The 21,362-nt window shown below is 48.7% G+C and overlaps 1 protein-coding gene and 1 long non-coding RNA gene across 6 annotated transcripts in view; one reads left to right on the plus strand and one right to left on the minus strand.

Annotated features, from left to right (window-relative positions):
• FRMD4A (FERM domain containing 4A) overlaps positions 1-18,484 on the plus strand; it is a gene marked incomplete at both ends in the record, with an annotated part of 620,566 nt that extends 602,082 nt beyond the window's left edge. For 3 of the 5 annotated variants that reach the window (XM_079698802.1, XM_079698805.1, XM_079698804.1), the window contains 3 exons: positions 1,427-2,304; positions 4,641-4,737; positions 17,364-18,484. In XM_079698802.1, coding sequence (XP_079554928.1) covers positions 1,427-2,304; positions 4,641-4,737; positions 17,364-17,466 — 1,078 coding nt within the window. Of the gene's footprint in view, positions 1-1,426; positions 2,305-4,640; positions 4,738-7,031; positions 7,102-17,363 lie in introns of those variants that run through there. The other 2 variants (XM_079698803.1, XM_079698801.1) reach the window with 1 other exon arrangement.
• On the minus strand, positions 7,922-9,261 carry LOC307050166. The gene is made up of 3 exons (XR_013810785.1): positions 9,139-9,261; positions 8,704-9,046; positions 7,922-8,523 (listed from the first exon to the last, which is right to left on the minus strand). It is a non-coding gene; the product is annotated as an uncharacterized lncRNA (long non-coding RNA).
• Positions 18,485-21,362: the final 2,878 nt, after the last annotated feature.

Here is a 21,362-nt window from a genome sequence, read left to right on the forward strand (position 1 = left end):
AAATTCATTCAAGAGCAGAAGGAACAGGCAAACGTGAGGCTTCGGTGAATTACACCTTCCTCTTCTAAAAAGAGGCAAAACCAAAGCCATCACTGCATTTTCTCTAAAACTAAGTCCATAGGGACCGCAGCTCAAAGGACAGATGGTGTGATCTTCTGTAAGTGGTGAACTATTTATGTAGGGTACGATTGAGCTCTCCAGGCAAGAGTCTCTTGTCCATTCATTCACTCATTCATGCAACAGATATTTATCAAGTGCCTATATGTACCAGGTCCTATTCTTGGGCATAGAGCCGTGGACAAAACAGACCACGCTGTGCCCTCATCAGACTGACGTTTTAGTAGGAAGAGAGTCACAGTAAAGAAATAAGTCAGTGGTGATAAGTACTGAGAAGACAAATGAACAGGGCAAGTGAGTGAAGGGAGAGACCATTTAAAGGAGAGCGTCGGAGAAGGCTTATCTAATAGGGTGACATTTGAGCAGAGACGTGGATGGAGGTGGGTAGCAAGCTCTAAGGATATTCAGGGAACAGCAGGGTCAAGGCCCCAGACACAGGCCTGCACTCAGCATGTTCCAGGAGGCCAGTGTGGCCAGAACAAAGTGATGGAGCGGGGTGGGACCAGAGAGGAAACTGAGGCCCGAGTCAAGGAGGGCCACACAGTGGGGACTTCGCAGTCTACCCTGAGTGACAGTCAGCCCGGGGAATCGCCTCTTCCTGTACTTGGTCAACCCAGCCGTGGTGAATTTCTGTGGAGTCCTTGTACTCTGCTGCCCCCTGCCATGTTGATGGATATTTATGGTGTGGCTCCAATGAGCAGAATGGATTGTAAACAAAGAAGTGGAGTGGTAAGTATTTGCCTCCGTCACTTTTAAGGGCTCCACGTGCCACCAACCTTCCGTTTTAGACACGTGTTCATGGGGGAATGGAAATCTGCCCAGTACTCATAATAGTACTGGGTGACACCGTATGATTGCTTCTGCTGGGCTGTTTCTTGGCCTACAAAAATGGGCATTTCCTCCGGCTTCACATGATACCAGAACGGGGATGATCTTGGTCCGCTGTGTTTATAGAACCTCTTTCCACCTTTCCAAACAAAGACCTGGCTCTTGGCGCACCTGTTTCAGAGGCCCTTACGTGGGCACTTTGTCCCCATCGCCTATTCGGAATCCAAAATCACGGCGGAGGCCCGGCTCTCCTCCGGGGGATCAGCGCCCCCTCCCGGCCGGTCTTCACCTGGGAGGGATGGGAAGCACCTGGATCCCCAGGGTCCCCGCCCTTAGACTCGCTCTCCTAGATGCGCGTTTGCGCGAGGCTCTGGGCCCTGCGGCCTCGCGCTCTTTCCGAGTCTGACGATCGGAGCATCGCAGAGCCGCCAGCCCCTCCCCCGGGCGCCCCCAGACCCAGCGCGCCGTGGTCTCCCCGCAGGTCGGTGGACCTCAGCCCCACGCGGCTGCACAGCCTCGCCCTGCACTTTCGGCACCGGAGCTCCAGCTTGGAGTCCCAGGGCAAGCTCCTGGGCTCGGAGAACGACACGGGGAGCCCCGACTTCTACACGCCACGGACTCGCAGCAGCAACGGCTCGGACCCCATGGACGACTGCTCGTCGTGCACCAGCCACTCGAGCTCGGAGCACTACTACCCGGCGCAGATGAACGCCAACTACTCCACGCTGGCCGAGGACTCGCCGTCCAAGGCGCGCGCGCGGCAGAGGCAGCGGCAGCGGGCGGCGGGCGCGCTGGGCGCGGCGAACTCGGGCAGCATGCCCAACCTGGCGGCGCGCGGCGGCGGCGGCCACGGCCACGGCCACGGCGTCTACCTGCACAGCCAGAGCCAGCCCAGCTCTCAGTACCGCATCAAGGAGTACCCGCTGTACGTGGAGGGCGGCGCCACGCCCGTGGTGGTGCGCAGCCTGGAGAGCGACCAGGAGGGCCACTACAGCGTCAAGGCGCAGTTCAAGACCTCCAACTCGTACACGGCCGGCGGCCTGTTCCGGGAGAGCTGGCGCGGCGGCGACGAGGGCGACGCGGGCCGCCTGACGCCGTCGCGCTCGCAGATCCTGCGGACTCCGTCGCTGGGCCGCGACGGCGGCGCCCACGACAAGGGCGCGGGCCGCGCCGCCGTCTCGGACGAGCTGCGCCAGTGGTACCAGCGCTCGAGCGCCTCGCACAAGGAGCACAGCCGCCTGTCGCACGCCAGCTCCGCCTCCTCGGACGGCGGCTCCCAGTACAGCGCCTCCTCGCAGAGCACCTTCGTGGCGCACAGCAGGGTCACCAGGATGCCCCAGATGTGCAAGGCCACGTCAGGTGAGGGGCGGGGCGGACGGCCCGGCGCGCACCTGGTCGGTCTGGAGGTGAACTGGTGGGGAACGGAAGGTTTTCTTAGAGCAGGCAGGCAGGAGAGATGGTTCATTCTAGAAACCTAGCTGTCTGTCAGGTGTGTGAGACCTTCCTTCTCCTTCCTCACCCCTCCCACTCTAGCCTAGGTTTTGCCGCGTGAGGAAGACCTGGGAAGGGGCGGGGCAGCGCATCCTAAGCCCCGCCCCAGCCCAGCGGACTGCGCGCGCCGCTGTCTCCCATATCGGCTTCCTGAGTAGGGGTGCAGACCGTCCCTGCAGCCCCTTGTCCTTGTAAGGACGGAGATCTAAGCAGTGGTGAAGTCCGTGTCTTTCAGGGTTTATCAGGTCAAAGGTGCGCCTTTACCCTGGTGAAGGGGGCGACAGTAGTAGGTGAGAGACAGCAGTGGGTTAGAGACCTGAGCGGTACCCTTGCAGGGGAGAGGAACACCTGAAGCCCTGAGATTTGGCCAGTGTCTCCCCCAGGTGGCGCAGGCCGGCTACAGAATGAAGTGGCGAGCTCTGCCTGTGACTTCCCCTGGTGACTTCCTGGAAAACTCGAGACTGCTCCTCGAGATCTCATTTCAGTGATGTTATGTTGTGACCAGAGTAATTTTTGTAAAGTGCTTCTGATGCCCCGTTGTTACATCTTAAAGTTTTCATCATCAGAGGAAGGGTTACCGCATATCCTTGTACTCGGGGCATCGAGCGGTACCGAATCAAGTGAAAAATGGAAGAAACCGTCCTCTCCCTTAAGTTAACCCCCTTCCCACTCCGTCTCCAAGAAAGAATAACGATGATTTAAAAAAAAAAAAAAAAAAAGCACCAGTGTTTGTCCAGCAGTGTCCACATCCCTGCGGGGTTTTCAGCTCCAGCAGACGCTAACTCACTTATATATCTTAGCGCCCACAAAGAGGGGAGATGGTGCGGTGATGAGAGACTTGATCAGAGCGCCTTTCTAGTTGGTAGATGGGATGCTGCCCGATCTTGAATCGCCTGATAAAAGCCAATGAAAAACAAGAGAGACTGCATCACACTGACTGTAGGAAAGTAAGTGGGAGAGGATCTTGAGACATAATGAGAAATGATTTTTAAAGTATCAGAATAAAATGAGAGCAGCACATGAAAGGACGTCCAAGTCAGGATTGGATTTGTGACTGGAAAGGTTAAGGGTGGGCAAAAATCCAGGGACGGGAGAGTGATCTTACAGACAGAAAATGGGGGGGTGTTCCTCTTCGGGGGACTGAAGGAGATTCTTGGGGCCTGGGGAGAACGGGGCGAAAAGGAAGGACCGGCCGGCTGCCCGGGTGCGCCAGCTCACAGGGCTTCTGCGTCCTCTCCCCAGATTCCCAGTGACTCGTTTATTATGGCATTGCCGAAAGACAAGTTACAGAGACAGGAATAAATATGGTTCACGCAAGCGTGAGAGAACCGTGGACTTCAAGGTCCGAGAACCTTCTCCAGATTCCTCTGTCATCTGTAAAATCAGCCCAGTGAATTATGCCATCAACTTCCTAGGAGAATTTTGAGAATAATGAATGAATATATTATGTATATCATTTAAAGACCATGGTCCCCTGTAACCCTATTAGGAGAAGCTGAGGTTGGACAGGTCAGGAGTAATTATGTTCTGTTGAAACTGTAGCACTTGTCTAGTAGGTTTGCTTTACCTAAAGAGATTTGGTAAATCTTTTGGAACATATTTTAGACTAACATCCTAATGAAAAAGATTGCATTCCCAAGGAAGCAGAGGGATGCATTTAAGTAGGATTTACTTCTTACTTTTTCCCAACTAAAAAAATCCTGCCCACATCAATAAGCTCCATGTAGTCAGATTTGGATGAGCTTTGAAAAGCCCTGCCCCATTTGAAGGGTCCTGACATGGTAAATTATAAGCCTAAAACGGCAGAGACCACAAGCTCAGAGAACCTTTCTAGAGGTTCTCTGTTCGTAATAAAGAACAGTTTTAACATTGAGGCCGTATCTGGAAACGCCCTGTGCAGAGAAACAGGTCCTCCCTGCGCTAGACCAGCCCAGGTCCCCCTCCGAGGACAGTGGGGACTGTCGCCATCCCTGTGGCCACTTCCCAGTGGCAAAGTGGGGACCTAGGACCCCAAGCGAGCTTGACTCAGAATGGAGCTGCACGACTGGGGTGAGAAAACGTCATTGGCCAAACGTGGGGAGAGGAGAGGGGTGGACGTTTTCCCACGGGGACCCTGCCACGGGGCCACAGGCAGCATCTCTGGAAGGAAGCTCCTTCACTGCCCCGTGTCTGACCCCTGTCTCTTCTGCACCACCTACACGCAGCTGCCTTACCTCAAAGCCAGAGAAGCTCAACGCCGTCCAGTGAAGTTGGAGCGACGCCCCCCGGCAGCCCTCACCACATCCTAACCTGGCGGACCGGGTGAGTTCCCCTTTCAGACCTCCGACCCTCCCTTCCTGGTTTGCAGCGATCCTCCGTGTTCTTCGTCGGTTAGAGCATAGCAGGTATGAGATCCTAGTGACAGAGGGTTTATCGGCAGGAGAGTGAGGTACTGGGAAACCGGGAATGACGTACAGCGCTGGAAACTTCTTCCTCTCCGGAGAAGCCCCAGGCACCTGTTACCTTCCAGCCCCTCCTGTCCGGCGCTGTCCCTTTATTCGGGTGAATTCTCTCCACTCTCCTTCAGGGTTGGTGATGGTCCCGAAAATGTGGAGGGAGCCGAGTGTGCTTCTTTGGCCAGACTTCCAGACGGCACTGGACTTGGGGTGCGATCACCCCAGGCCAGCCACACCCACCCCCGGCCTGAGCCCCAGCCTGCTGCTTTACATGCTTGGCAGTGTGTCCACTGTCTTGGTGTCAGGATGCTTCTTAAGGAAAAAAAAGCAGAAGGCTCAGATTCTGTCTCAGTCCCGGCCAAGCCCTTGTTCAGAACCAACCAACAAAGGGGGTCGGGTACCTTGAGACCCTGAGGAGGTGGCCCACAGTAAATGATGAAACCAAAGCTCAGCTCCTTTTTCAGCTTTAAATGTAGGCAGAGAACAGCACATAGAACAGTAAACCTCATGGACACTTAAGATGTTTTCATGTACAGCAGAGTCCGGCAGATACACGTGACCTGCTTCCTGCGCCCCTCACCGTCCCTGCCTCCTGCGTTGCTCCTAAGACATGGACTCTCAGTGGATGCTCCATTCTATCATTATACATTGGCTAAAGGAGTAAGAGGTCCCTTTATCCAGCTTTATTCAGTTTCTCGTTTGCTGGGGCATCCATCCATGGGGATGTCTGGGAAAATTTGACAGCTGTGAGTTACACCAGAAGGAAACTACAGGACCTGAACTGGCTCCACCTTTCAGGCTCTGTTCTTGGCAGACACTTTTTGTTGCTGCAGATTTACCTCTAGTGATTTTAAACCAGGCTTTATTCAGCCTTAGTATTTGACAGATAGGGAGCTCACATTTATTGAGTGATTGCTGTGTACTCAAAGGCTGGAAGCTTCTTCTAACATATCTGAGCTCATATAATCCTCACTGCAGTGCTGCAAGGGAAGTACCCAGATTTTTTTTAGTTTTATAGATGAGGCTCAGAGAAAATCAGTGTCTTCCCAGTGTCACACAGCTGGATGGTGCTGGAATTTCAGCCCTGCACTCTGTGGGCCCACACCAAGGCCTCGTCTTTTTCCACCAAGCCAGTGGTTCTTAAAATGTGGTACCCTAGACCAGCAGCGTAAGCACCACCTGGGGTCCTGTTAGAAATGCACCTGTCGGGCCCGTCCGTGACCCACTGAATCAGAAACTCGGGGTGGCGCCCGGCAGCCTGTGTGTTAGCAAGCCCTTGCAGGGGATTCTGATGCACTTAGGTTTGACAATCCATCACCGACCCACCCCACGCTGCCCCTTACTCTCTTGAATTAACAGACCCTGCGGTCCCAACTGCCAGTGTTCTGTGTCCACTCCCACTGCCTGGTCTGTTGGGCAGCAGCTACCCCCGTCCTTATTATACACCCTTATAACACTACCTTACGTACCATCCACACCCCAGCTCTAGCTCGTGTGGTCAGGCAGCTGCTGCAGGGCTTAGGGCCCAAGAGTTTCAAGAAGATAGACTGATTCATAGAAAGAATGCCAGATGTTCTGTGTATATGGTACCTCCACTGGCTAACCCATCTCACCCTGAATAAGGACCTTCAGATTTCAGGCTGTCTTCCTGGCTCCTCCAAATTTTCTGGGTCACACCCAGTCTCACCTGATCTACATACATGACTGTTAGTTGACTGACAGCAGGCTTTGGAACTTAGGAGCACCCCTCACTTGCCTTTCCCCTGGAGTGGATCCAGGGGATCCCCATTTTTGATCACACACAGCTAGTGAGGATTCGACACCAATTTGAAACAAAAATGAGTTCTGGTCCTTAAACTCTTTTATCAGATTGAGTTGAATTATCATTAACGAACAATAACTGTTCTCTGTGATGTGATAAGAAAATAAGAAATGGGTCCAAAGTGCCAAAGCCTGGCTGCCTTCCTAACAAAACTAAAGAGGCCTTTGACGCCCGCGAGGGGGCTGAAAGTTGCGCAAGGCCTGTGTTATGTGTCACTAGCGCTTGGGTGCGTAGTCCGCGGGGCTTTCCAATGCATTAATAAGCTCCTAATCGTGTCTGTGGCGGCTCCTCTCTTTAACCTGACCTCTCTTCTCTTCCTTCTGCTTTCCTTTGTTCAGAGAAGCAACAGAAAACTCGCCCATTATGGATGGGTCTGAGTCTCCAACTCACCAAAGTACTGATGAATAGAGGTATCGTAAGGGCATGTTTCATTCTTACAGCCTTCCCCCCTTCACTGTTCATGAGTCTGTGATCTCAGGTGTGCTGCATCTGTGTTGCCTTTGCCCGTATGTATCATAATTTCCAGAAGGAAACATCTGAGTGGTGTGGAAGCCATTATTTTCATGTCTTATTTCTAGATACATGTGGAAGTCCATGTTTATATGTATGTTTTTACATCAGGTGTGTGTTTGTTAGATATCCCCACTGCTACTTCCCAGAAAAGACCACAAAGTATGTTTTAGACTTTCCCAGGCTCTTCGTACATGCAGGTACTTGTAGAAGCTTTTACTGGTTTTAGTACTCAATGTTTGTTGAAAAGAACAGCATCGTGCAGTTTATATCTCAAGGCACCAAGGGCAGACTGAGCTCATCCAGAACCACCTGGTCACCCACGCTTTCATCCCAGTGTTCTTGAGTGACGGCTGTGCACTCTACCAAGCGCCGTAGGGCTCTACTTTCCAAAATGGGATCCACCGACGAGCATCCTCACCCAGGAGCTTGTTAGGAGGTAGACTCTTGGACATACTGAATTCGAATCTGCATTTAACAGGATCCCTGGGTGAATCAAATGCACGCTGGAATTTGCAAAGCCCTGCTACAGTGGGCATAAAAACATGAACACCTGGTCTGGTTCCTGTCCTCAGGGGGAGACAAGGTATTGAAATTAAGAGCAGTTCAAGGGTTAACTAAAAAGGAGACCATTCAGAAGTGGCTAAAAAAAAAAAGTGGTAAGTTTATTCCATCAAAAAATGATTCTTGCAGCACTTAGGTATTAAATGCCCTGAGACTTTAAACAAAATGCTAAAAGGTTTCCAAGGGGAGAGGGAGCCCTTCCAAGGCCCGGGGTGCGAGGAGGGGGCTCGAAGGGTGGAGACCAGTTCAAGGGCAAAAGCAGCACAGATGCAGAAACAAGCAGGGGTGTCTGGGGAACAGCAGAGTGTCATTTTGCTGTAGAGAAAGAGCGAGACTTCAGCCTGAAAAGTAGGGTAGGACGAGATCCTGAACCAAAGCGGGGAGACGTGAAACAATTTTTACTGCAAGTGCCCTCAGCTGGCAGATGGGAGATTCAGAAAACAGGGGCTGAGCCTTTGAGAGGAAGACGGTGTTAAAAAAATTCAACTGAGTATATTTGAAAGAGCTTACTGGCTTTATTTCAGTGATTCATGAATCAGGCAGCATCCAGTCCGGCAGATAGAAAGGAGCCGTATAAAACAAAAGACATGCAGGCAGGAAGGAGCGGGAACGAGGAAGTTACACCAGGTGAAAAAGCGGGTTGGTTGTAGCCCAGTCGTTCTCCGTTAGGGGACGGCAGGGGTCTGTCGGGCAGACGTGCTGATCCCGCGAGTCCCGATTTGACTGGTTAAAGATTCCTTTCTGGGGGAGCTGAAACTATAAAGTTAAGTCTCGGTTTGGTGATACGGAACCTATAGCCTAAGTGACTTCATTGTGGGTCTGCTGTCTTGTTTTTAACAATTACCCCCTTTTCATCAGACTCTGAGCCTAATTAAGAGAAGTGATCAAAATTTAAGGCATTAGCGCTACTCCCAGCTATGGCTTTGGAGTTCTTACCGTTTTTTCTTTTGCTGAATCTCTGTGTGGTCTTCACAGGTCACGGCATTGGGTTCATGGTCTTTCAGTCGGCCATTCTCTTTGTTCCTTTTCTGATGTTCTGTTCTGAGGGAGATCATTTGCTTGGTAGCTAGTGGCTGCAAAGTTGCATTTAAAGCTTTTGCGAGAATACAGCACACTACGGCGACTGCTGTGACTATTATAAGCAGAATAATGCCCAAAGAAAGATCCCGTTGGCTGGTTTGTTCAGTAATCTTATGTGGCTGAGTCTCACCTTCCCCAGAAGTGCTGATCCAGATGCAGCAAGTGGTGTTGGTCACAGCACAGACATCTCCTTGGTCAGCTAAAGGATAATCAACCAGAGGCTTCTCTTATTATCAAGAACAACTCTGGCCAGAGAGTCTAGGGAGTTTCATTGGGCAGCTGTTGCTTTACCAGCAGATTCTGGAATCTTCAAGAGGTAAGGAGAGATTCCTGGTCGTGGCCTCATTTGCATCAGCTCCTGGCCAGCAGAGTAGGGCTGCACCAAAGGAGGCAGATTTTGAACCACTGAATGCTTCCCGGTAATTCCTGTTTCCATCTGTGGCTCGGGCCCCAAAAGGTGACAGCCGTGGAGGCCAGTACACCTGAAGGGTCTGTAGACAGCACAGGTGGTTTTATTCTCTTTCCCTTGCCTTGTGTCCCTTTCTCTGTACAGAGCCTGGATGCAGGGTTCCCCGGGGTGTTAACCAGAGACAAGGAAGTAGATCCCCAGGGTTAGGGAGTGGGACACAACAGAAAGGTGGGCTGGCTGTTTGGTCCAGAGAAACGGAGGCACTGGAAATTAGGGAGCAGTTTGTGATGGACGGAACAGTGTCATCACCGGCATCGTTATAATTCAAAGTCTCTGAGGTTAGATTTACCCCCCTTTGCAACGGCCTTAGATATGCGAACAATGGCATTATCTTTCCAAGCCAGAGCAAAGCAAAAAAGATGGACAGCAAGAATCATAAAAACCTTCACAGTGTGAGAATTAGGAAAGGGATGGTCAGAGAGGGAAGGAAGAATGGAAAGACAGACATGTTCTTGATCTGACATCTTGGGAGGAAGCAGTCTGTCTATCTCGATGGTGGCTACTTCTCTTGCTAGTCGGTTTGATTGATTTGCGATCTCCAGCTGTTTCACAAGGGACCAGAAGTCAGGTGGAGCCTTCATCAGTTGTGAAATATGCACCCAAGGTTTGGCCCCTTGTGATTTGGCAGCCATGTGGTGGTCAAGAGTTCTTGGTAGGTTCCTTGCCATGAATCTCAGTTTTGCAAAAGCATCAGAGTAAAACAATAACTGTCTGTAAATGACAAAAGAACTTAAAAATGCCCATTGCTAAAGATCTGATGAGAGTTCACTATAATGGAATTGACAAGGAAATTTGGTTATTTCTGTGATTGACAGACAATATTTTAAGATAATCAGAATTATGACTGATAACATTATACCAAGACATATCAGATTTCTAGGAATTTCACACAATTTCTAGAACACTTAATTATATTAATAATTAAGTGTTATTAAAATACAAATACCCCAGAAGATTTATCATCACTTCGTTGGCAATGCTTCCCATGTAACTGAACAATAAACCTAAGTAGTTTAACATCTCTCGTAAGGTAAGAGACAAATCCTTTGAAATCTGATTTAGATAACCATAAGAACATGGGAGCACACATGTACTACGGTTTACAAGATATTTGTGTCAGATCGGGCAAGGAGAGTTATGATCGGAGGAAGGTAAAAATAAGGCACTGGGAAACCGGGCTGCAGAAGTTTAACGCTGTAGCTGACATCGAAGGGACTTCGGCTGTTGCTTAAGGTGGCACCAAGGATGCTAGAAGAACCGGGTTACAGGAGGGACCAGGGAGGCTCCAGCCTCACAGACAGGTCGGGTTTTAAATGACAAATACAGAGTCTGAAAGGTTACCTCCCTTGGCAGTTGCCTGGGAGACACGGGCAGCCCGGAGAGAAAACAGATCAGTGGAGGAGTCTGGTTAACTTCCCCCATCGTGATTTCCACAGTAAAGAGAACAGTGGCGGAAATCAAGTTATACAGGCCTGGCCCCGTTGTCTCGGGATAGCTGTCTATGTCCGATGTCGTCTGCGTCTGGTGCCGGAAGATCTTAAGTGTGAGATCACCAGTGGCTTTGCTGGTTCATTCTGGTCCTGTTACTCCTTTCAGGTGGGCCGGATGCCTTCAAGTTTAGCTGTGCAGGAACTGGCGAGCAGTACCAGAAAAGATCCTTTCCAAGGAGGGAAGCAGGAGTCCTTTAGTTGGGGTCTTTTCCAGCGGATGTATTCTCCAGGAAGTAGGTCATGAGGGGTGTCAGTGTCAGGCTGTAATCTTATTCAGCATAAGCTTTTTAACCTGTAGGAGGAATAGAGAATAGATGACTAGCAATTTTTTAATAGGTCCTGTCGGGCAATTTGAGGGTCACAGTATGGAGACTGAAGCAGATGCACGGGTCTGCCAGATACTGTTTCATTGGGAGTGAGCTTAGGTTTTTCAAAAGGCAAGGACCTTAGATGCAAAAGGACCAGTGACAGCACCTTGGTCAAAGTCTCAGGAAATTTTCCTAATTGGGTTTTAATGATGTCATTAGTCTTTTCTCCTGGTCCTGAATGCAGCCTGTATAGCATAAGAAGGACCCTCCAGAGCTCTCGGATTACCTGGCCAGTAAAATGAGCTCCTCAGTCACTATGCAGAAATGATGGGGGTGCCCCATATAGGGATGACGTTTTGAAGTAATTTCTTTGCTACAAAAGAGGCAGTTGCTTATCAACAGGAAAAAGCTTCTACCCAGTGAGAAATTTGTTCTTAACAATTCTGATTAGTCATGAAAATTTCTCGAGGCATTAAACAGTTAGCCAACATCTTAAGTTCTCTTCCTTGGTGACAAATTTTGTAACAGAGATTAACGTGAACTTATTTGACTAATAAACCCAGGTAGAATAAAAGTTGTACATATGCATTATATTTAACATACCTACTTTAATTAAACCAACAAACTTAAGTTAGCTTTTATTTACTAAAGATTTTTCCTAGATCCTGCAAACTTGAAAAACATTTGGGTTAAGTTTCTGTATTTCAGAGTTTTAGAATACTTAATTTGATAATCGCTTATTTTTCTTTAAGCCAATTAAATATGCTCTTTTACAAATTAATTTTGGTAATACCACTCAGAGGTAGAAAAACATTACAAATATACAGTGTACATAGATAAACATCCAGACAGATGCAGAGATTGTAAAGCTTTTGTTTTAAAATTTTAGCCATGAGACAGGTACAATAATGCAAAACTTACTAGTTTATAGAAGAACACTTTTATCCAAATCCTGTTTCTGGAAGTTGGAGTAAGGTAGGGTTACCTGCTCAGATGGCTAACACTTTTCATTACTATTTGTGGAGAAGACACTTAAGATTTTTCATTCACCTAAGCTCCAAATAGCCTTCCCCATCTTTTTTTCCTTCTGGTGAGAATTACCTGCCTGAAGTTTGTGTTTCTAAGAGCTGGCCTAGGTAAGAATTCTTGGAGGAGACCAGGTAGAACATTCACAACTCAAAGGCACAGGAAAAAAATGGAACTTCGTCCAGGAAGGACTTTTCTTTCTTAAATCCAGGTATTTTACAATGTCTACAAGCCTTTTGAGATGAAGAAGGAATGTCTGGGGATTGACAGAAAGGATAGGTGGGCTTTGAACTGCCTCTAGAGCTGCATCTCTGTGCTCGTAAAGACTAGGTCTGTAAGACAAGGACAGTCAGGGAATTGGGTTGCAACGTGAATGACATCATAGCCCATCCAACTACATTATCTTCTATTTGCTGCTTTAGATCAGGGAGAAAATCTTCAACTAAGATGGAATTCAAGAGATTCCTATGCTCTAGATTTAGAGCTTTGTCTTTGGAATGTTTTTCTTTCCCTCTGGGTACATAGCTTCATTTTGACTTAGGGGACAAAGCCTTTAAAAAGTTCCTAACGGGCTCTGTATATCAGCTTCCAGTTTGGCCAACTTCTGACCACAAAGCTACTTAAACAATCCTTTTAAATATCTTGTCAGGGGGACAAACAGTAAAATACTCCTGGCCATACTGAAAGACCCCATGGATGCAAGAGGCATTCCCAATGAGGGTGCAAAGGACACCACTCTCCCAAGCTCCAGAGCCACTCCCAAAGATAACCAAAAGAAGGAAAGGCTTAGTTCCCCTGAGGGCTGGCACTAATCGATAGGACCTCAGCCACAAATGTAAGGTGCAACTTACCTTTTTGTTATATCTGCCCAACCTGACGGTCGCCAAGCCAAGTTCTTAGGACACAAAACGAGACAAACGAAGGCGACAGCTGTCCCTGGGAGAGAAAAGATCAACCAATGGGTCTGGATTTGGAAAGGAAGGGACATGAACATTTACCTTTCTCTCTCAACTGGGCACTGCAAACAGAGATTCAGGAGAGCTGACTGTGGTCAGAATTCTCACCCCTTCCAGCTTCTGCCAGGTTTACCAGGATCCCATCTGCAGGCTCTGGAACAACTGGGGTTTAGAGAGTATAGCTCCACTAATCTACCAGAATTTGGCAAGGTTTTCCATAAATTTTAGTTTCCCCTTGGCTGTTGAAGGGAATAACTGGTAGCAGTTACAGGAGAATCCATGGAGTACCATCAACCCTGGGAGAGCCCAAATGGGGGTCCTTCTTTGAGGGTAGAAATGGGTGTGTCCGTAAGGCCACCAACTTGATGGCTTTTGTTTACAGTCATGCAGTCTCTTCAAAGTGGGGAGACAGTGCAGACGGAGGACGAGTATAATAAGGCAAGGTGGAGAGTGGGAGTTAACGTCAGTCTTACAGTCTTTTATTTTGGGTCTCTCTCGAGTATCTTTGTTTTATTATCCTTTTGCAATGAATCTTTCAGTGAAGCTATTTGGGAATTTTTGAAGCCTTTTGGAGGCTTCCTCACGCCAATTAAAATAGGTATCCCATTGCACTTGTTTGACTTGGGAGCCCTTGCTTTCAGGTGCACTTCTGAAGTGAACAATCTTGGCTAATTGGAACATTCCTCATGGTGACCACTGCCATTTTAGTTTGTCTTCAGTAAGATTGGTCCATGTGCATGCAGACAGACCAAAAAAATTTTTTAACACAAAACTGCTGTGGGTGGTTCCTAAGTCCGAGGTGGGGGGGCACCCTTAAAGCACCTAGATGACTGGGATCCCATTTTCGGAGTTTTTCCTAGAACGAAGAAAAATCCTCGATAGCCTAAGGCGTGAGCTTAGGGCTGGGACTTGGGGTGTGTTTGACAGTTTGCCTTTCACAGGATGCTTCTTTGTCCTGGTGGACGGCCTTTGCCCATGACCAGGGGTCTCATTACATGGAATTTTCCTGCAGGTGGCCAGTGACCTATTGTGAACCTTGCTTGGCTGTGACCACCTTATCCTTACCCGGGAGGCTTGTGCTTTGGAGACAGTTGTCTCTCGTTAGGTGTCTGATCCACGCCCTCCAATGTTTGTTTTAGTTTTGCTCTCAGGAAAACTACACGTCTGAATGTGAACCAAGTGCATTATAATTCAGAAACCAAAGGGTACTCACCAGAGGGACAATCTGTCCTTAACTAAGTCCTGAATAAAGTCGGACACATCAACCAAAAGGAGGGAGCTTGAAATCAGAAGTCTCCTTCGGATCCCATGGCTGCCACCACTGTTAAAAAAACAAGTTCAAGTTTAAAGATCTTGTTGGCTTCATTCATTCAAGTTGCAACCCAGTTCCTTCTGGAATTAGAAACTGTCCTTGTCTTACAAACCTAGTCCTTACAAGAACAGAGATGCAGCTCTAGAAACAATTCAAAGCCCACCTATCCTCTTTTTATCAATCCCCAGACATCCCTTCTTCATCTCAGAAGGCTTGCAGACATTGTCAAAGCCTGGATTTAGGAAAGTGAAGTCCTTCGTGGAGGAACTCCCCTTCTTTTCCTGTGCTTCTGAGCTGTGAATATTCCACCTGGTCTCCTCCAGGAACTCTTACCTAGGCCAGCTCTTAGAGACGCAAACTTCGGGGCGATAATTCTTGCCAGAAGGAAAAAAGAAAAGCAAGGCTCTTCGGAGCTTAGGTGAATGAAAAACCTGAAGTGTCTTCTCCACAACTGAGCAGCTAACCTTAATTGAGTCCAGCTTCCAGAAACATGATTTGGATTCTACTGTTCTTTTATAAACTAGCGGGTTTTGCAGGATCGCACCTGCCTCGTGGCTGCGGGCAGCACGGAGCTTGGCGTGCTCTCTTTCCATCTCTGCCTCTACTTCCTGCTCCTGGCGGTCACGTCCTCGGGAGGAAGTGGACAGCCCTGTAGTGTGAAAGCTGCTTGGCCTTGCTCGGGCATTTGCCCATCTCTGACCAGTGACTGGGGTTAGAGGACTCTAACTGGCCCCCTTGGGTCACTTGGCCACCCTCAGTGAGGGTAGGGCAGACACCCTGGTGGAAAGCACCACCAGGACGACGCAGAGTTAGGGAGAGACTGTCCCCCAATGAACAGCATATGTCCACCGTGGGGTCCAACCACCTTTTGCCACGAAAAGTCTCTCAATCCCTCAGGCACGATGGCACGGGTCAGTTTTATCAGGGTGGAGAGGGAGTTTGCAGGGTGGGTGGGATGGAATCAGCTACTTACCACCGGAAGACAGTGATAGACGGGCAGGGCCAGTTCCGGAATTAGGGCCTTGATGTTACTTTGCTTCTGAAGCCACCTTTAAGCGTATTAACCCCAGTATATATTTCAGGGGTTCCAGGCACAGGACTCTCTTTAAAGGCCACAGTATGCTCACAGGGGCCTTGGGTTTTCCAGCGTTGATGGGTTTTTGAAAAGCCAGATGAGAAACCTTCACGAAATCCAGAATGCCTTCATCCCCTTGTTCTTAGAGAAGTCAGCGAATCAAACAGAAAAAGATGATGGCTTATTCTCAGTCATAAACTGGTTCACGAGGTTGTGTTGAAGATGCTCTTGAAACCTGCTTTCCTTTGAGTTTCTTCCTGCCACCCGTCCACAGCCATAACGGTAGCGCAGGGCACGAGGAGCTCAGCAGCAGGGGAGGAAATCATCTCCTGACATTTATGGAAAGTCCTGATGCTGTTTCCAAATAGGTATTTCTACCCCCAAAACAGCGTGTGCTCTGGGGAGGTCAAACCTGAAAACCCAGCTTGAACAAACCCACACCTACTAACTCAGAGGCACAGACCCGTGTCCCTCACAGGAATGCTATTCCAAAAACTGAAGGCTGTGGTTAAAGGCCTACAGGTTTCATCCCTTTAGGAATCAGCACGAATGAACACTCAGAAGTTACTAGGAGTAAAAGCTCAAAACAAAGGAAGAGCACAGGTGGTAATCCAGGCCCCTCTGCAGCTGTTCCTGCACAGGGCCCCGAGGTCAGCCATGCCCACGTCAGGGGCTGCACGCAGCCAGCAGGGCAGGGAGAGGAAGGTAGGACCCCATCTCCTCAGGCCGCATGGCTGCTGATTAACCAGCGTCTGGGCGCCTCCTGGGCAAATTCCAGCCCATTCCTAGATTCACTGAGATGAAGTATGATCTTTAGCCCTGAAAGAGCTAGTTTAGGATCAGTGGGGAGGGGCCGTTTTCCCTAATAATGTTGCCTAGTAATGATCATGGGCATTAGCATATCCATGTGATTGCTTCTTGATAGTAAAAACCACAGCTGACCCTTGAACAACACAGACTGGAGCTGCACAGGTCCACTTATACTCAGGTTTTTTCCAACAACTACAGTCAGCTGGCCCTCCGATCCACTGGTGAGGAACCCACAGATACAAAGGGCCAACTGTTCTGCACCAGTTTATATCAGGGACTTGAGCATCCTGGGACTTTGGTATCCAGGGGGGCTCCTGGACCCAATTCCCTGCAGATACCAAGGGACGACTGTACCCTACCTGCGTCACGACGCACAGCTGCAAGTCTTTTTTTACAAAGTCTTTTCCATACGCTTTTCTATATATTTTCAATACTTCTTTTGATAATCACACAACAATACATGTTATTTCAAATAAACAGCAGTAAGACTCCATTCAAAATATCACCTCAGTTTCCCTACAGGGAAACCTGCCATTTTGCATGTGCTTCCAGGACAGAATAAAAATCTGGTGGATGCTGGTTACACCTGGGATCTCAGGGAGGACAAAGCAAGCAACTGTTCTGAGAAAAAAAAGAACCCTGAGGACTCCAGCCGGAGGGGGTCTGGGCCTCGGCTGCATGGGAGAGTCACGTGTGGGGGGGTCTGAATGCTCCTGACTCTCAAGCACACGCCAGACCAATTAAACCTGCATCTCCACGGTGGGCCCGGACAGGAGTGTTTTGGGGGTTCCCGGGTGACTCCCACATGCAGCCGAGCCCAAGGACCACTGCATTAAGTGTTAGCTCCGTTTCCCTCCACAGATGCGCAAGGGTTAGGTCCCCTCTGTGTGAATGTTCTCCAGTCTGCGCGAGCCTGCTGTACGCTCAGCACCGTCGCAGGCCTGGTTCCTCATGCACAGGGAAAACTAGTGAGATCCTTATCGTCCCCCTATGGACACGTACTTCTGAACGCAGACTGCTAAGTGACATTCCCCCCTAACTGTCTCCTCTCGTCCTTGGATTCCCTGCAGGAGCTACAATGATAGCTGTTTCCTGGATTCCCCCCTCTATCCAGAACTAGCTGATGTCCAGTGGTGCGGGCAAGAAAAAGCCAAGCCCGGGACCCTCGTGTGAGCCAGCCGGCCTCAATCTGGCGGCCTCGACGCCATTCTGGGATCACCTCACTGCCTCTCATCTGCCTTACCCAGACGCAGTGTCACCCTGCACCAGCTTCGGCCCTCAGCACTTTTCTTCTCCTGTCTCCGCGTCCCCTCACCCTCCAAAAACCTGACTGAGGAGACATTCTGGAAGGTTCCGGTCCCACTGTGTGTCCCCTGGCTCCCTTGCCCAGAGAGCCAGGCACCAATCCTCAATGGCACCTTGGTGGCTCCCCCCTGCCGTGACAGCCCCCTGGCCAGGAACCATCAGGGAAGCTGGCTGGCCTGGATTCCTGTGGACTAGTGGCATTGGGTGGAAACCAGGAAAGGGGACTTAAGTACAGGGTGATCCAGAAAGACTGTGAAAGCTGGGGCCCACCTGCAGGCCCACCAAGCACTTGGTGAAGAAGATGCCTCGTGGGAATATTCAGCGGACAGCTGAACTACTTCCTGGGAGGAGAGACTGTTACGGGCGCAGGGAGAACGGAAACAGACGCTGAACACGTCAGAGATGCATCCAAGGATCACAGTCAGTTATGCTGCCAAAGATTTTAAAAAATTAAAAACTAAAAACACACAAAAAATTAAGAGGGGCCAAGAGGAAGACGTTCTTTCTGCAATGAAATCTCTTGTAAATCCTCAACTGCTACTGCATCCCACACGTGAAAGTCAGCCCTCTGTGACGTGTGTCCCTCACCCCTCAACATTCCACCTCCCTCTCCATCGAGAGCCTGAAAACGACCCCAACGTGATGGTCACGTCGGGGGACCCCCTGGCTGGCATTGCTGACCTGGATCTCCATGAGTCTGGACCCCAAGGAGAACAGACCCACGGGGAGTAGCGGAGTGTCCGCCTAGCCCTAGCCTGCATGGGGGGTTCAGCCCAAGACACAAAGCTGCTTTCCTTTGGGGATTTGTAGGAAACGTAAGGTGATGGTTGCCAAAAGTGGTTCTCTCTCATTAAAACAACCAGTAAAAGTGTATCCTGTTTTTTTCTCACAAGGTGTTTCATTTGATCTTTTATGGGAAGCCAAGGGAAAAAGCACATTGCGATCCATTCAAGTGTTTACCTGTCGTAGCCCATTTTCTGTTCATTAGCACTTGTGTGACAAGAGTTCAGATCCGATGGCACCCGGTTAACAACGTGTCACTTCTTCCAAGAACCCAACTATGCCCTTAGGTAGGAAGACTGTACTCACATGTCTACTAGCTGGCAGGCAGAGCAGGGTTGAAAACATATATCAGCTCCCAGAGGGCCCATATGCCTACGACATCATCAGCTACCTTGATGTGTCACGATGGTCTGCAGGTACCAAAAAAGGAAGAGAGAAGAAAGGTGTGTGGGAGCTGCACGTTTACATGTGTTCTGAGCTATGCTTAACACACAACTGGAAAGCCATCAATCTTCAAAGGCCTCAAAAATACTTTTATAATACTAACAAGTGCACACTCGTAGTTGGGTTATTTCAAATGGCACAAACACGGTCTCCACAGAGGTGGGATGCTGTGCTTACTGGCGCAAGTGGCGGGGCGGGGGGGTGGGGATTTCTTTTCTCACTTGTAATGACTTCCTACTGGAAAGGCAGTGGCCAGCCAGAGACAGGAGCTGGGGTGGGGTAGATTTGTGGGCAAGCAGAGTTGAAGTTAGCTTTAGCGTAACAAGAAAAAGCTTTGTTTTTTATGTATATGTAATCCAAGAATAAACAATAGACTCTACCAGACCAGGAGGGTAAGAATGGACACTTACCATTGGTTAAAATGAAATATCAGTAAATACCCACGGTGCTCCCCCTGCTGCAGCTTGAAGGGCACTGTGGGGTTCCTCTGGGGGCTCACAGCAGGCTGGGGCCAGGCTGGACGGTTCAGGGCCGGGGTTCCCTGGCTCTGTGCACGGCTGGGTTGGTGATACCAGCTTGCGAAAGGGATTAATATTCACAGAACGCTTTAGGGGTAAACCCTGCAGGGTAAATAAAATTGGTTATGATGATATTAAACGATTCTGGGGATTGACACGGGGAGGGGTGTTGCTCTTATTTTGATGGTCAGAGCTACAAACAGCAGGTTTTTCTTTCCCCATTCGGAAACATTCTGTATTAGGCCAGATTCTTTCTCCCAGAAGAAGATGCATGAAAAATCAAACTGAACTCTGTCCCAGAGGAAAAGTCAAAAGGGAATAGACGAGGTGATAAGGTTACATACTGCGGATGATACAACCGGGATAGTAGTTTGAAATCAAGTCTGAAGTCAGTCGGGTCAAATTTTTAGCCCAGTTGGGTTACAAAGACTGAGAGACGAAAATTCTTTCTAAACACCTGGGTGTGGGATTCGGGGAGCAGAAAGGAATGGAGGCAGGATAGAGGGGCAGAATTACAGTTCAGGCAAACAGTATGACGGTCTGGTAGTAAAGACGGAGACTGAGTAAAACAGGTTTTACTGTTGAGCTGCGTTCAGTTCCTACAGGATGTACATAAACGTGCTGGTCCTTTGAGGCTGACATGGTTAATGGTCAGTGTGGTGGGAAATGATGTAGTTACTGTACACAAGCACTGGCAAGCTCTTTATATGTCCCTATTTCTTTAAAGCAAATTAAGATGAAATATGAACCCCCTGGTCTGATATAAAGCCCCTATTGGATTCTTTGGATACGTATAAGAAACTGCAGGTTTAGCCAGAAGTCTGGTGAAAACACCTACGTCAGACTTTGTTGTGAGACAGGTGGGTTTTTTAAATTTGATCATATGCAGGTGAGTGTTGAAACCGTTCAAATTCCAAGTTGTTTTCATTCGGTATTAGTTTAGTTCTACATATAGCAAACCCCATCCAGGTGCTATCAGATGACCAGTTACTGCTTAATTAACTAGGTGTAAAGTTTTACATATACATTAATGTCAATAGTTTATTACAAGTCGTGTAAAATGGACTCTAGTTTAATAATGGGGAAGAAAGGATTAGGTTGCTCCTGAAACTGATTTGTAGAGCATGTAAAATGATTTTACTGGATTCTGTTCAACTGTAATCAATGACAAAGATGTATGTTGTAGACAAAGTTGCAGAATTAAAAAGAAATCTGCTTTTAATTTATTCTTTTTGTATTAAGAATTTGTATAGTACCTTTACATTTTGCAAAACAGTGTTGTCAACACTTATTAAAGCATTTTCAAAATGAAAAGATCTCAGTTGCCTCTTGGACATTCTGTTTGTTTCTAAGTGATAAACACGCATGCTCCGGGGATCTGTCATTCAGTTGCCTGTGCCCCATCGGGCTCCTTTTTTAAAGTCAGTCTATATAGATGATATTCTCAGTGGCTTACTCCATGATGTAGACAAGCTTGGTTTGTTTGGTAGAGGCTAATTCCCTCTTATTCTAGTTTCCTTTTTAAATTATACAAAGATAATATATTCTTAGTTACGTATTCCTCCTTCTGCAAAAAGGATCTGAGATGAGAGGTCAGCCTTTGTTAAGATGCTATTTTAGTATCTGTATCACTGCTCGTGACAAATAGTTACCTGTGTGCAGTATGTGCTAGGCTGGGTACTGTTCCCACAGAACAGTGCCACGTGGAAGAAACACCGAGGGCATCTGGGCTCTGGAGGTCGGCGTCCTTAGTCTCTGTCCCCTGTGGTCCCTGGTTCTGTGTAGGACAAAAAGGGCCAACTGGGGAGACAGGCAGGAAGCTCAGGCTCTTTACTACCACTGCTGTTTGTACCACAGCTCAAACTCTTGTCACCCACCCTCTAAATCCTATCACCAAAGCAACAGCCCGCTAGGCCTGCAGGTACAAAAAGCCCACACTGATGGGCAAATCAGTGACTGGCTTACTTCAGTGGAGCTTTTGCTGCAACTACATCCCTGGCCCCCTTAACCCACACTGCA

The sequence above is a fragment of the Hyperoodon ampullatus genome (assembly GCF_949752795.1).
Source record: "Hyperoodon ampullatus genome assembly, chromosome: 3".
Lineage (NCBI taxonomy): Eukaryota > Metazoa > Chordata > Mammalia > Artiodactyla > Ziphiidae > Hyperoodon > Hyperoodon ampullatus.